Source organism: Salvia hispanica, chromosome 1 (assembly GCF_029641045.1).
Source record: "Salvia hispanica isolate PSC_SH4W2 chromosome 1, Shi_PSC_v1, whole genome shotgun sequence".
Classification (NCBI taxonomy): Eukaryota; Viridiplantae; Streptophyta; class Magnoliopsida; order Lamiales; family Lamiaceae; genus Salvia; species Salvia hispanica.
Window position 1 is genome coordinate 58371365 of NC_142692.1, and position 12867 is coordinate 58384231.

At 39.1% G+C, this 12867-nt stretch overlaps 1 protein-coding gene and 1 long non-coding RNA gene across 3 annotated transcripts; one reads left to right on the forward strand and one right to left on the reverse strand.

Moving 5' to 3' along the window:
* Positions 1-4088: 4088 nt before the first annotated feature.
* On the reverse strand, positions 4089-5500 carry LOC125185250 (uncharacterized). Its single transcript, XR_007170093.2, has 3 exons — positions 5002-5500; positions 4578-4918; positions 4089-4354 (listed from the first exon to the last, which is right to left on the reverse strand). It is a non-coding gene; the product is annotated as an uncharacterized LOC125185250 (long non-coding RNA).
* A 4223-nt stretch (positions 5501-9723) lies between these two features.
* Positions 9724-12750, forward strand: LOC125221634 (protein KINASE OF THE OUTER CHLOROPLAST MEMBRANE 1-like). 2 transcript variants are annotated; one of them, XM_048123811.2, is made up of 5 exons: positions 9724-9957; positions 10384-10754; positions 10856-10947; positions 11026-11499; positions 11676-12750. In XM_048123811.2, the coding sequence occupies exons 2-5, from the start codon at positions 10389-10391 to the stop codon at positions 12604-12606; spliced, it is 1863 nt and encodes a 620-aa protein (XP_047979768.2). In that variant the 5' UTR covers positions 9724-9957; positions 10384-10388; the 3' UTR covers positions 12607-12750. The 2 variants fall into 2 exon arrangements, with proteins under 2 accessions (XP_047979768.2, XP_047979767.2); XM_048123810.2 differs by having other exon boundaries at positions 9728-9852.
* The last annotated feature ends 117 nt before the right edge of the window (positions 12751-12867 follow it).

Sequence of the window (12867 nt, forward strand, 5' to 3'; positions counted from 1 at the left end):
AAGGCCAAATGTGGTCCCTAACATATGACCGTTTTATCAATTTGGTCCTTAACATTATCATTTTGATTATTTGGTCCCTCACAAATAAACTCGGACCCGAATTGGTCCTCACTTAACAGAACCGTCAAAAAATAGCTGGTGATTGCAATTTGACTATATTAAATTACTAATGGTAATTAATTATACCTAATTATAATTCTTAATTCCTATTAAATTACAAATTATTCATTTCATTTTGTAACTGATACTATCTTTTTTCCAATTTTGATAATAGGAAAAGAATTATAATTAGGTATAATTAATTACCATTAGTAATTTAATATAGTCAAATTGCGGTCATCGTCTATTTTTTGACGGTTTTGTTAAGTGAGGACCGATTCGGGTCCGAGTTTATTTGTGGGGGACCAAATAATCAAAAAGATAATGTTAAGGACCAAATTGATAAAACGGCCATATGTTAGGGACCATATTTGGCCTTTACTCTTAGTTTTATAATAAAATGTGAGTATGAATGAGTTAGTGGAATATGAAGTCCACTACCAAAAATGGTAAAAAGTGAAGTGTGTCAAAATTTGGGGAACGGACCGAAATAGTAAATTGTGTTAAAATTTGGGGACGGAGGGAGTATCATAAATGGCTACTCCGGGTATTACACATCCATCAGGAGAGTTTATAAGCAAATAAAGATCTTTGGTCTCGTCCTTGATATTGAAACCTACAATAAACTTAATACTCCCTCCATCGGCATTAGGAGTCCCGGTTGACCATTTTCATCCGTCCGGGTCCGGCATTAGCAGTCCCGGTTTGTGATTTCCATAAAAAATGATATAAAATTTTTATAAAATAAAACATTAAAAAGCACAAGTAAAAACACATCCAAAGAATAAAGCAAATAATAATGCAAATGGGTTTCATATTCTATTATCACATACTCCAATTATTATACACTCAAACATTTCTTAAAACTCGCACCCAACTCAACCGGGACTCCTAATGCCGGACGGAGGGAGTATATAACATGCGTCTAAAATTCTTCAAAATTAAGATATTTTGCATGAACTTAATAGGAGTAATCAAATACTCCCTCTGTTCCACAGTAATAAATGCATTTTATTTTGCACACTCATTTTAAAAAAATAATTATAAATAGTTAAAGTAGAGAAAAAGTAAAGTAAGATAGAGAATATTGTAGATAAGACTCTTCTCAACATTACTCTCTCTCTATTTAATACTTCATCTGTCCGTGAATAGGAGTCCTGTTTTTCTATTTTAGTCCGTCCGCGAAGAGGTGTCCCGGTTCACTTTTACCATAAATGGTAATAGGGTCCCACCTTTCACTAACTCATTTCACTCACATTTTATTTAAAACTAATATATACAAGTGGGACCCCTATTTTACTAACTTTTTTCCACTTACTTTTCTTAACATTTCTTAAAACTCGTGCCACCTATAAATGAGACTCCTAATAGCGAACTGAAGGAGTATCATTTTTTCAAAACGAGTACAGAAAATGAAATGCCTCTATTACTTTAAAGCGAAGGGAGAACAATACTTCAGAGACGGACCCAGGTAGGGTCGAGTGGGATCGAACGACCCCACTGCCGGAGAATGACATAATCGATCTTCCACCCATCACAGATACACTTCCGACCCCATGATAACTTGAATTACATCCAATCCTTCAACCTTTTCTAGGAAATAAGAAGAGAGGGAACTATAGTAGGAAGAATTGGGGTGAGAGATTGGGGAAGTAATACATCAAATTCAAATACTCCACAATAGAAAGATGAGGGAGACGACGGCTGCTTTAGTTAGGTTAAAGGCCAAAAGTTTTGGGCCTATTTTATTATGGGGCTTTAGATAGTTTTGGTACTAGATTAGTTAAACATATTTATTTTTAAAATATTTGCTTTATTAGTTTCATTAGTATTTCTATTTTATTTTACTGATTTTTTTAAATTAATGAAAAATGTTGAGTACTAAAACTTAGTCATTTTTTATATACATATAAATCAACTATCACACATAAAAAATCTCGGACAAAAAAATGTTGAGTACTGTAACATTTTTTAAATATTTGTTTAATATTATATTTTTATCTATTCCCTCCGTCCCACAAAAGATGTCATACTAGTGGGACGACACGAGATTTTAGGAAGTTTTATTTTGTGTGTTAAATGAAGAGAGAAAATATAATTTTTATATTAACGTGAGAGTGAACTTTTTCTAAAAAAAGAAATGTGATATTGGGATAAACTAAAAAGAAAAGTGTGACATCTATTATAGGACGAAGGAAGTATTAAATTTCATTGTATCCGACCCCACGGGTACTATTTTCTGAGCCCGTCATTGCAATACTTCCAATACCGTCCTACTAATAAGTGGAAAATTTGTTGTAGAATAGAAAAAGCACTAAAAGTGAAGTTAGTCAATTTATGAATACCAATTGGTTAAAAGTGGATAATCGTTTTTCAAGAATATAAAAGTTATAAAAAAAAGATAATGTAGAACTAATTAACCATTATTTGGGCTGAAAATTTGTTATTGGGCTTCATATAAGGCTCAAATAGAAAAGGGTAAAGGCGGGTAATAACCAAATTAACTGTGAATCACAGATTTGGCGGCAATAATTCAGATAGTGGAGAGCTGTAAGCCGCGATTCTCGAATGGATCGATGACGTGCTTGGCGGAGCGTGTTTTGGACTCAATGCTTGTGACTTCCATAACATATTTTATATTTTAAAAAATAAATATTTTATATAATATTATAATATTCGTTGAACCGTCCTTAAAAGTATAAATATTTAGTTTGGCACAAGTTTTAATACATAATTGGTAAACTAAGATAAAGAAAAAAAATAATTAAAATAATGTTAGTAGATAATGAGTCACACGCTTCCACCTGTTTAGAGCATCCACAGTGAGGCGGACGATAGCCCGCTCTATGCATCGTCCGCCCCATCGTCCTCCCCTGTAGCTCCACGCCCTATGCGATTTCCATCCTCCGCGCCGTATGCATCCTCCGCAGACGATGAACCATTTTTTGCATCCTCCGGCCTATCCTCCGCCCCAAAGCGGGAGTAAGGTGTGTCGAAATTTTTTTTTTTTTTGTATTTTCTTCTATATATATCACCAATTTTTTTTACTTCATTTCACACATTTCACTCCACTCTCTTCCCCATCTCAATTTCTCTCTAAATTCAATAATGAATTCCGATGATTTTCCATATTTACAAGCATATAATATAAAAAAATAAAAAATAAATACTGACAATAAGATTTGTCTTTAATTTGTGGTGTTTTTATATTTATTCTTGCTAATTGATATATTTGAAAACATAAAAAATAAAAAACAAACACAAAATAGGATTTAAAATTATACGGCGGGCTATAGGGCGTCCCACTGTAGGTGAATGAGATGGAGGATAAAATGTTGATGTGGCGGAGTATAGGGCGCCCTATAGGGCGCCCCATTGTGGATGCTCTTAGAGAGAAAAAAACTTTTCAAAATTGTTGTATAGGATAGCAGCCCCTACTATGGCTCCACACAACATGGATCCAAACCCATTGAGTATGTGAGAATGTGAATTGTGTGATTTGAGATTATGATATGTGATCATATAGTGAGGTGTGTCGAAATTTTGTTGACATTTTCACTTTGCCTATGTTTAACCATTTTCACTTTCACCAATAATTTCTTAAAGATAAAAACAATCACTGATGGGTGCTGACGATGATGAACCTCACAAGTATATTTTGAAACCATGAATGAAGATTTCAAATCTCAACTTATATAACCATGTCAGCTTAATTTACAAGTATAGACAAGAAAGACAAATTGTGAGATTTTCAGGTAGCGAGTACTATGAAAATAGCCATAGTTTTAATAAAGGTAATCAAGTACAAGTAAGGTTCAGAAATAAGATGTTTGATGTTGAAGCTTCCTTCATCTTTTGTTACATGTTAGATAAGCAAAGTTTTATGAAGTTAGCATTTTGTTTTGGTTGAATTTTTTGAGATATAATATTGTTAGAATATGGAAAAGAAATAATGTAAGTAAGGCAGGGATCATGTAATTAGTGAGTGATTGATCTTGTAATTAATGTGTGATTGATACCACCAAAAATACGAGATAGTATTACCATTTGTAAATTAGGGTAAGCCTCTATATTAAGAGGCTTACTCCAAATGATGAAATACAACATAGAATACAATTCTCCTACAATGTCTCTTCCTCTTCTCTCTTGGATATCAATTTCAATATGGTACCAGAGCAGGTTGAGAAAAAGGGACTCAGAATATAATTTCATCACCGTCCATACCAATCCCGACCTTTCAACCAAGAGTAGAAACCTATATCCAAAAACAAACAGCAGCAATGTCAGACACTAAAGATCACAAGAAGGACCAAAACTCAATCATGAATTTTTCCGGTGATTTTGCAGAAAAAATCGCAGAATTCATCCGTCAAACCATGCAGAAATCCCCAACTCAAACTTCAAAACCAAAGCCAACGGCCAATCCAGACAACCTAGGCGAGATAGTTATCGCCACGAAACTGTCAGAGGATAACTACCCTCTCTGGGCGACCCTCGTAAAACGAGCTATTGGTGGGAAGCGATTATCATCTCTCGGGATTCAGAGCCTCCACCAATCACAGATCCAGATCATGAAACATGGCAGACGCTGGATCATTGTTGTTCGGGTGGATAATTAACAGCATAGAACCTGAACTCGTAAATGAGGTCTCGCAATATCCGACGGAGAGGGAGCTATGGGAGGCACTGGCCGTGAACTATGGCAGGGGAGGAGATTCGCTACAGGTATACGACTTACACGTGAAAGCAAGCACCATCAAACAAGGCAATATGACCTTGGAGCAATTGTGGTTTCGTCTCCAAAACATATGGATGTCGACTGACAGGAAGAAACCCAATAAAATGATATACGCAGAGGATATTGCAATTCGCAATGCAGAAATACAAGAGGAAAGATTGTACCAGTTCTTGATGGCTCTGAATGAAAGCCACGAAGTAACAAGGAAGGACATCCTAAAACGGGATCCACTCCCGTCGGTGAAGAACGCCTACGCCATCGTCCGAAGGGAGGCGACGAACGAAAGCGTGCTCAAACCCACACCCATCGGTGCTGATAGTGGCGGAATTGCAGCGGGCTTGACGATTCGCGGCGGCGGCGATGGCGGACGAGGCGGGCAGACTCCGCACCGTGGAGAGGATCGTCGTTTCGAGGAAGATAAGAACAAGCTCTTGTGCTCTCACTTTGGAGGCCAGAAACACACCAAGGAGCAGTGCTTCCACCTAGTCGGATATCCTGATTGGTGGGATGCGATGAAGAAGCGACGGGCTGCTCGAAATTGGGCGAACAAGGGAAACAGGGAACCACCGGCAGCAGGGGAGCGAGACCGGGCTACCAGCGCTGCGAATGCAGCGGGCAGCACCAGAGTGGAATTGGGACTGCAGCGGCGCCTTCTGGAGAAGAAATGGCACCAGCAAGGGTTGGGAAAGGTAATGGGGGGTTTAATTTTAAATTAAATCCCTCACATCCACCTTTATTATATTCCAGTCCCTCCAGTTCCGTAGAATATGAAAATATACCCCATTCTCTTTTTATGCACTCCTCAAACACTCCTTAATTAAATATTGACCCCATTTACTCTCATATTGTTGGAAAAAGACCCCCACACTCTAGAAAATTGGAATTTGAATCTCAAATTGATTGCAAAAATAGGTTTCAAGTCCTAGAAAATTTATCTGCAGCCTGTAGTATGTCTGAATCTTCATATAAGGATAAGGACTAGATTTTTTACTGTGGGGCTACTGACACTATGCCATTTGATGAATCTGATTTTACTGGGATGTCCGAACCTCATAAAAAATATGTCCAGACTGCCAATGGGAATTGTTTACTGTCAAGGGAACCGGAACCATTAATTTTTCATCCGCTCTAAAAATCTCAAATTGCTTATATGTCGCAACCTTGTCCCTTAAGTTACTTTCTGTCAGTCATGTCACGAAAGAACTGAATTGCACCTTACTAATGCAACCTTCTTTTTGCACGTTACAGGATACTTAGACGGGGACGATTGTTGGGCGTGGCACTGAGCGACGTGGTCTTTACTATGTGGATGAGGTAGCTCAACAGAGTATTGTGTTGCTCACTCACGGATCCGCGGACAGACAGGCTTCGCTATGACATCGTCGATTAGGACACCCATCGCTAATGGGGGGAGTATGTTAATACCCAAATGCAACAATTCTTTGCGAAAAAATGGCCTTGTACACCAAACCACTTGCCCTCACACACCTGAACAAAACGGGGTAGCAGAACGAAAGAATGGGAAACTCCTTGAAATGACCAGAGCCCATCTTATAGAATCCAAAGTCCCAAAGTCATTTTGGCCTGAAGCCCTCCCACTTCTGTCTATACCCTGAATCGCCTACCCACTAAAGGCCTCGAAAACAAATCCCCCATACAAGTCCTATCTACCCAAACACAGATACCTCTCCCACTTACTCTTGAGCCTAGAGTTTTTGGATGCTCTACCTTTACTCATATACCAAAACACGAAAGATCCAAATTTTTCCCTTGTGCCGTAAAAGGCGTCTTCCTGGGATATGCCCAACAACAAAAAGGTTATCGATGCTTCGACCCCAAAGCCAAACGCATGTTTATCACAATGAACTGTGATTTCGTTGAAAATGAGTACTTCTATCACCAACTTAGCAGTCAGGGGGAGGGAAATCAAAAAGAAACTTCGATTGACCCGCTAAGTTTGTTCCCGAACCTAATCACCAGTCCAATACCAAGTATTGTTCCCGAAGTGGATCTAACAGAGAAGGTTAGCTTTACCACCGAGCAGGCCTCAAACACACCGGCAGAGACCACTGCGCTCAGTGACAAGGCCCCAATATCTCTGATTGATTATCCTGAGGTAAGGAATTCTGATCCTAGTGAATTCTCTGTTGTTGAGACTGGCCTTGAGCATAGAGGGGAAACCATCCAAGAGGAGCCAGAAACCTCCGGACAACCTATCCTGCCTCCACGATGCAATAGAGGAGTGCCCCCGAAGAAATACTCCCCAGATTGGAAGGGAAGAAAAGCTCGCTACCCTATGGCCTGCTCCATGACTGCTTACGACTGAAATGACACGAGCATTTGAAGCTGCCCTGTATGAGGCTGAAATACCAAACTCAGTAGAAGAAGCAATGAAGCACAAACACTGGAGGGAAGCCATGAAGAAGGAGATGAATGCTCTCCTCAAAAACAGGACATGGGAGAAATGTGTACTGCCAGTGGGAAAACGACTAGTCGGATGCAGATGGATCTTTACTATAAAAAGGCGGGCAGATGGATCGATTGAGAGATATAAGGCAAGACTGGTAGCAAAAGGCTATACTCAAACTTATGGGGTGGATTACGCCGAGACCTTCTCACCAGTAGCCAAGATGAGCACAGTGAGAATTCTATTATCTGTTGCAGCATCAGAATTGGCCTTTACATCAGCTTGACGTCACTAATGCCTTCTTACATGGAGAACTGAAGAAAGATGAGGAGGTATACATAGAGGTTCCTCCGGGCTACAATGGTGAATTTGGACCAGGAGAAGTATGTCGCCTAAAGAAGACACTATACAGACGGTTTAGCCAGGCGATGCAAAAGTATGGATACCGGCAGAGCAACTCTGACCATACTCTCTTCCTCAAACAACAAGGTGATAGCATAACCTGTCTTCTGATATATGTGGATGATATGATAATCACAGGAAATGACTCAGTTGAAATCAAGAAGCTACGAGAAAATCTTTCCCAAGAATTTGAGATGAAAGATCTAGGAGATTTGAAGTACTTTATGGGAATAGAAGTCCTGCGATCAAAACGTGGGATATTCTTGAGACAGAAGAAGTACGTCCTCGACTTGCTAACAGAGACAGGACTACTGGAATGCAAGCCCGCAGAGACACCAATGGTACAGAACCATGGTTTGAAGATAGAAGAAGGAGCCAAACCAGCAGACAGAGAGCAATACCAACGTTTGGTTGGAAAACTGATCTACCTAGCCCATACAAGGCCAGATATCGCATATGCAGTCGGAGTGATGAGTCAGTTCATGCACAGCCCACAAGAAGAGCACATGAATGCTGCGATGAGGATAGTAAGATATCTAAACGGGACAGTTGGCTACGGAATTCTACTGAAAGGTGGAGGGAATTAGAAGTGTTCGGATACACCGATGCTGACTGGGCAAGCAATCCTATCGATCGAAAGTCAACAGGTGGGTACTTCATGTTCATGGGCGACAACCTTGTCACTTGGAGGAGTAAAAAACAGAAAGTGGTTGCACTTTCTAGTGCTGAAGCTGAATTCCGAGGGGCAAAGAGTGGAATGACCGAAATCCTATGGATATGGAGACTTCTTACAGAAATTGGCTTTCCACCTACTCAGAAGAGTTAACTATTCTGTGACAACAAGACAACAATCAACATAGCAGAAAACCCAGTCCAACACGACCAGACGAAACATGTAAAAATTGATCGGCACTTTATCAAGGAGAAGATTGAGAAATGAATTATTGAGTTGCCCTTTGTCCGCTCAGAAGATCAACTAGCAGACATCCTGACCAAAGCAGTCCATTCAAAGGTGTTTGAAGAAGTATTAGGCAAGCTAAGCATCGGAGATGCCATTACTTAGCTTGAGTGGGAGTGTTAGAATATAGAAAAGAAATAATGTAAGTAAGGCAAGGATCATGTAATTAGTGAGTGATTGATCTTGTAATTAATGTGTGATTGATACCACAAAAAATAGGAGATAGTATTACCATTTGTAAATTATGGTAAGCCTCTATATTAAGAGGCTTACTCCAAATGAAATACAACATAGAATACAATTCCCCTACAATGTCTTCTTCCTCTTCTCTCTTGGATATAATTTCAATAAATATAACCTTTTTACATATGGTGTTTTAGATCGTATCTAATTTGTCATTCTTTTCGGCTTTGGAATTGATTGCTAGTACAGTAGTACTATTAATTTTGTATTAATTAGACGCAAGAAATTGGAAATATCAAAAAAGTTAGTATTAATACATATATATTGTTTGGACGAAATGAATTGGTCAATAGTTTTGGTTGATTAGATTAATTAAGTTATAGTGACTTGCAAATTGTCTTTTAAATAAAAGCTAAACAAAAGTTGAAGATTTTCATTTTCTTACTCCTCAAAGTTTCTTGTACGCATCGAAATGGAGATTAATTGAAGACAATTGTATAGTAGTTGTGCTAATAATTATTATTGAGAAAAATACTACTCATATATTTATTGCCATTCATTATTTCTTGAAATTTAGGTCGGAAAAATAATCTCCCAAAAATTAAATTAGTTTTATTTATAGAGGAGAAAAGTTAAATTGCTATTGAAACTAGCTGTAAAGACAATTCTATTTAAATAAAATAGAAAACAAACCTGTTTCGGTGGGAGATGGATTATTATAATTTATAACACCGCTAATGATTATCCCCAAACGAATTGGAAAAGAATGAATTTTATACTTAGCTATATCCACTTGAAATTTGATGATTTAGTTTACACACAGAAAAGACTAAATAAAATTATTTTATTTATTTAGTTAGAGAAAAAGACTAAAAAGAGATAAATAAAATATTATTGAAAACACACACATCGGTGGCGTACGTAAAAAAGCCACATCGATGACACCTCTCTCTCTCTCTCTCTCTCTCTCTCTACTTATTCAATTTAGCAGTTTCTTCTCCTTTCTTCACTCTTCCCTTTCGAAATTTTGGCTGAATTATCAGCACTGCAGCTATGAAATGATCGGTCAATACTGATACCTAATTTAATTCGTCGATATTACTGCTTTATTGCTTCTTCCGTAATCGATTTGTTTTAGCTACATATTTTTTCATACTCTCCTACTCTTCAGTAAGTTTTCTATTCATTTTTTGCGCTTTCAAATTTGTGTTTTAGCTACATAATTCGTTTGTTTCTGCTGTTAGATAGTGTGATTAAACTTTCATCAACATAATTTCTGATTGAAAGAAACTATATATTTATAGCTGATTGAAGAATTTGTTCATTTCTAGGTTGGACTTTTGGTGTTTATAGAGTGAAAGAGTGTGAGTAGTGATTGTGATGTTCTTGTTTAGAATTTTAGTTTGAGAAATTGGGGATGGTTGTCTCCCTTCGGAAAATTCTTACTTTAGAAGCTACTACTAGTTTTTCTTTTGGAAATTGATGAATTATGTGTTAGATTTTATTAAAGCATTATATTACTCATGTGGATTGTTGATTTATTGTGTGATTTGTAAGCACATTTTTGTCTGTCAATAATTTTGTTATGGGAATTAGGGGAAATGGCAGGACAAGTTGTTGCTAATCGACCTGCGTCTTCGTTTGATTTCGTGATGGTTGATGGAGAGTCTGGTGATGTTAGCACCTTAAGTGCATCATCTGACCAGATGACCCCTTGGATTGATCCAATGACGATTAAGCTCAGGCACCGGATTGGAAGAGGGGCGTTTGGTGATGTTTGGCTGGCCACTCATCACCGGTCGTCTGAGGACCATGACGAGTATCATGAAGTTGCTGTCAAAATGTTGCACCCGGTCAAAGAGGAAAACATTAGGGATGCCTTGAATAGATTGAGTGATTTGATTTTTAAGTGCCAAGGGTTGGATACGGTTTGTTTGCTCTACGGGCTTTCTCTTATCAATAAGAGAGTGAGTTTTCTGATCGGCCTTTTATTATGCTGTTTTGATTTTTAGTGGAGATGGTGATGAGGATGTTGAATCTAAAGCATTGTATTGTTTTGTTCTTTTAGGTATGCATTGTTATGCAATTCTACGAGGGCTCAGTCGGTGACAAAATGGCTCTCCTCATTGGGGGAAAGTTGTCTCTTGGAGATGTTCTAAGGTGATGTTCATTATTGGTTTCTGGAAGATGTCGACTCATTTGTGAGTACTTACTTGGGGTGTGATGATATGTTCACAGGTATGGAGTGGATCTGGCTCAGGGAATAATGGACCTGCATGCAAAAGGGATCCTTATTCTCAACCTCAAACCTTATAATTTCTTGTTAAATAGAAATGATGGGGCAATTATTGGGGATATTGGTATCCCTTATGTGTTGTTAGGGGTTTCATTGCCCAGCACGGACATGGCTCGGAGACTTGGGAGTCCGGCCTATATGGCTCCGGAACAATGGCAGCCAGAAATAAGAGGTCCCATATCTGTTGAGACTGATTCGTGGGGATTTGGTTGCAGTATATTGGAGATGTTAACTGGGATACAGCCGTGGAGTGGTAAATCAGTTGAGGAGATATACAAGTTAGTCGTAACAAAGCAAGAAAAACCTCATATTCCCAGCGGCCTCCCTCCTGCAGTTGAGAATGTCATTGTCGGTTGTTTTGAGTACAACTTTAGGAGCCGCCCTGTGATGGCAGATATTTTACATGCTTTCAAGAGGTATCCTTTTCTTGATTCTTGATGCAAGTTTTAAGTTTCTTGCTCAAAAGCATCTACTGGTTGTTCTCATTGAGACGGGGACTTGTTAACCATGACATAATCGTATTTCTTTTTTGTCAGCTTTAATACATCTGCTATTCTATTGCATTTGACTAAACTTTTATATGAATTTGTAGTTCGCAGAATGCAGTTTCTCTAGATGGAAGCTCAACAGGTCTCGGAAGTAGAATGATCAGAGACAAACCAGGTGGTGGTGGGTATACAGAATGGTTCCTCGCAAAGGATCACCTGCAAGTCGGTGATGTGGTCCGTTCTAGGAAAGCCATGAACTCATGCAGCCCAAAAAATATGGATGTGCCCGAAGGGTCTGTGGTGGGTTTGGAAAGGGATACGGATCAAGATGGATATGTTCTGGTTAGGGTGCATGGAGTTCATGATCCACTACGAGTTCATGTTTCTACACTGGAACGAGTCACATTCGGATTGGCTGCAGGCGACTGGGTCCGCCTGAAGAAAGAAGAGAAGAAGCACTCGCCTGTTGGTGTCCTTCACTCAGTAAACCGTGATGGAAGTGTAGCTGTTGCGTTTATAGGACTGGAGACCCTATGGAAGGGCGAATATACACAGTTTGAGATGGCAAAACCTTACTGTGTTGGGCAGTTCGTGAAGCTTAAGTCGAGCATCTTCAGCCCACGGTTCGATTGGCTTCGTAGAAGAGGTGGTGATTGGGCACCTGGACGGATTTGTCAAGTGCTGCCGAATGGGTGCCTCGTTGTCAAGTTTCCCAGCAGGCTGAGCATAGGGAGAGAGGACATGAGTTTCCTGGGCGATCCAGCTGAGATCGAGCTCGTCTCGTTTGAGACCTCCCCTGGGTTGGTGAAGAAGTATCAACATCTCGAGGACTTCCACTGGGCTGTGAGGCCACTATTAATTGCTTTGGGGTTGTTTACAGCCATGAAAATGGGACTTCTTGTTGGGAAGAAAGTTGGGAGAGGGAGATTGAAGGGAAAGGATCCTCTGTTCCAAAACGATGGTCAGAAAGGCGACAGCAGCGCAAGTGGGAACGCAGCGTGGCGGGCGCCGAAGGTGGCTAACATTTTCAGGTGATGGTTTCTTCACCAAAAACCAATCATGAACTCTGCATAGTAGATGTACATCAATTTCTCTTTCTGAATTAGCAAAATATAGGAAGTCGACTTTGTTACTGTGTAAATAGATTTGCCGATGGGATGGATGGCTTTTCTTTCCTTATTTCTGTTCTTACTTTACATTATCGTGCAATTTAAAGCTTTTCGAATGCGGTAAGGACGTTTGAAATAGGTTTGTTGAAAAATTATTACAACCAAAAAAAACTGCTATCATTATGGA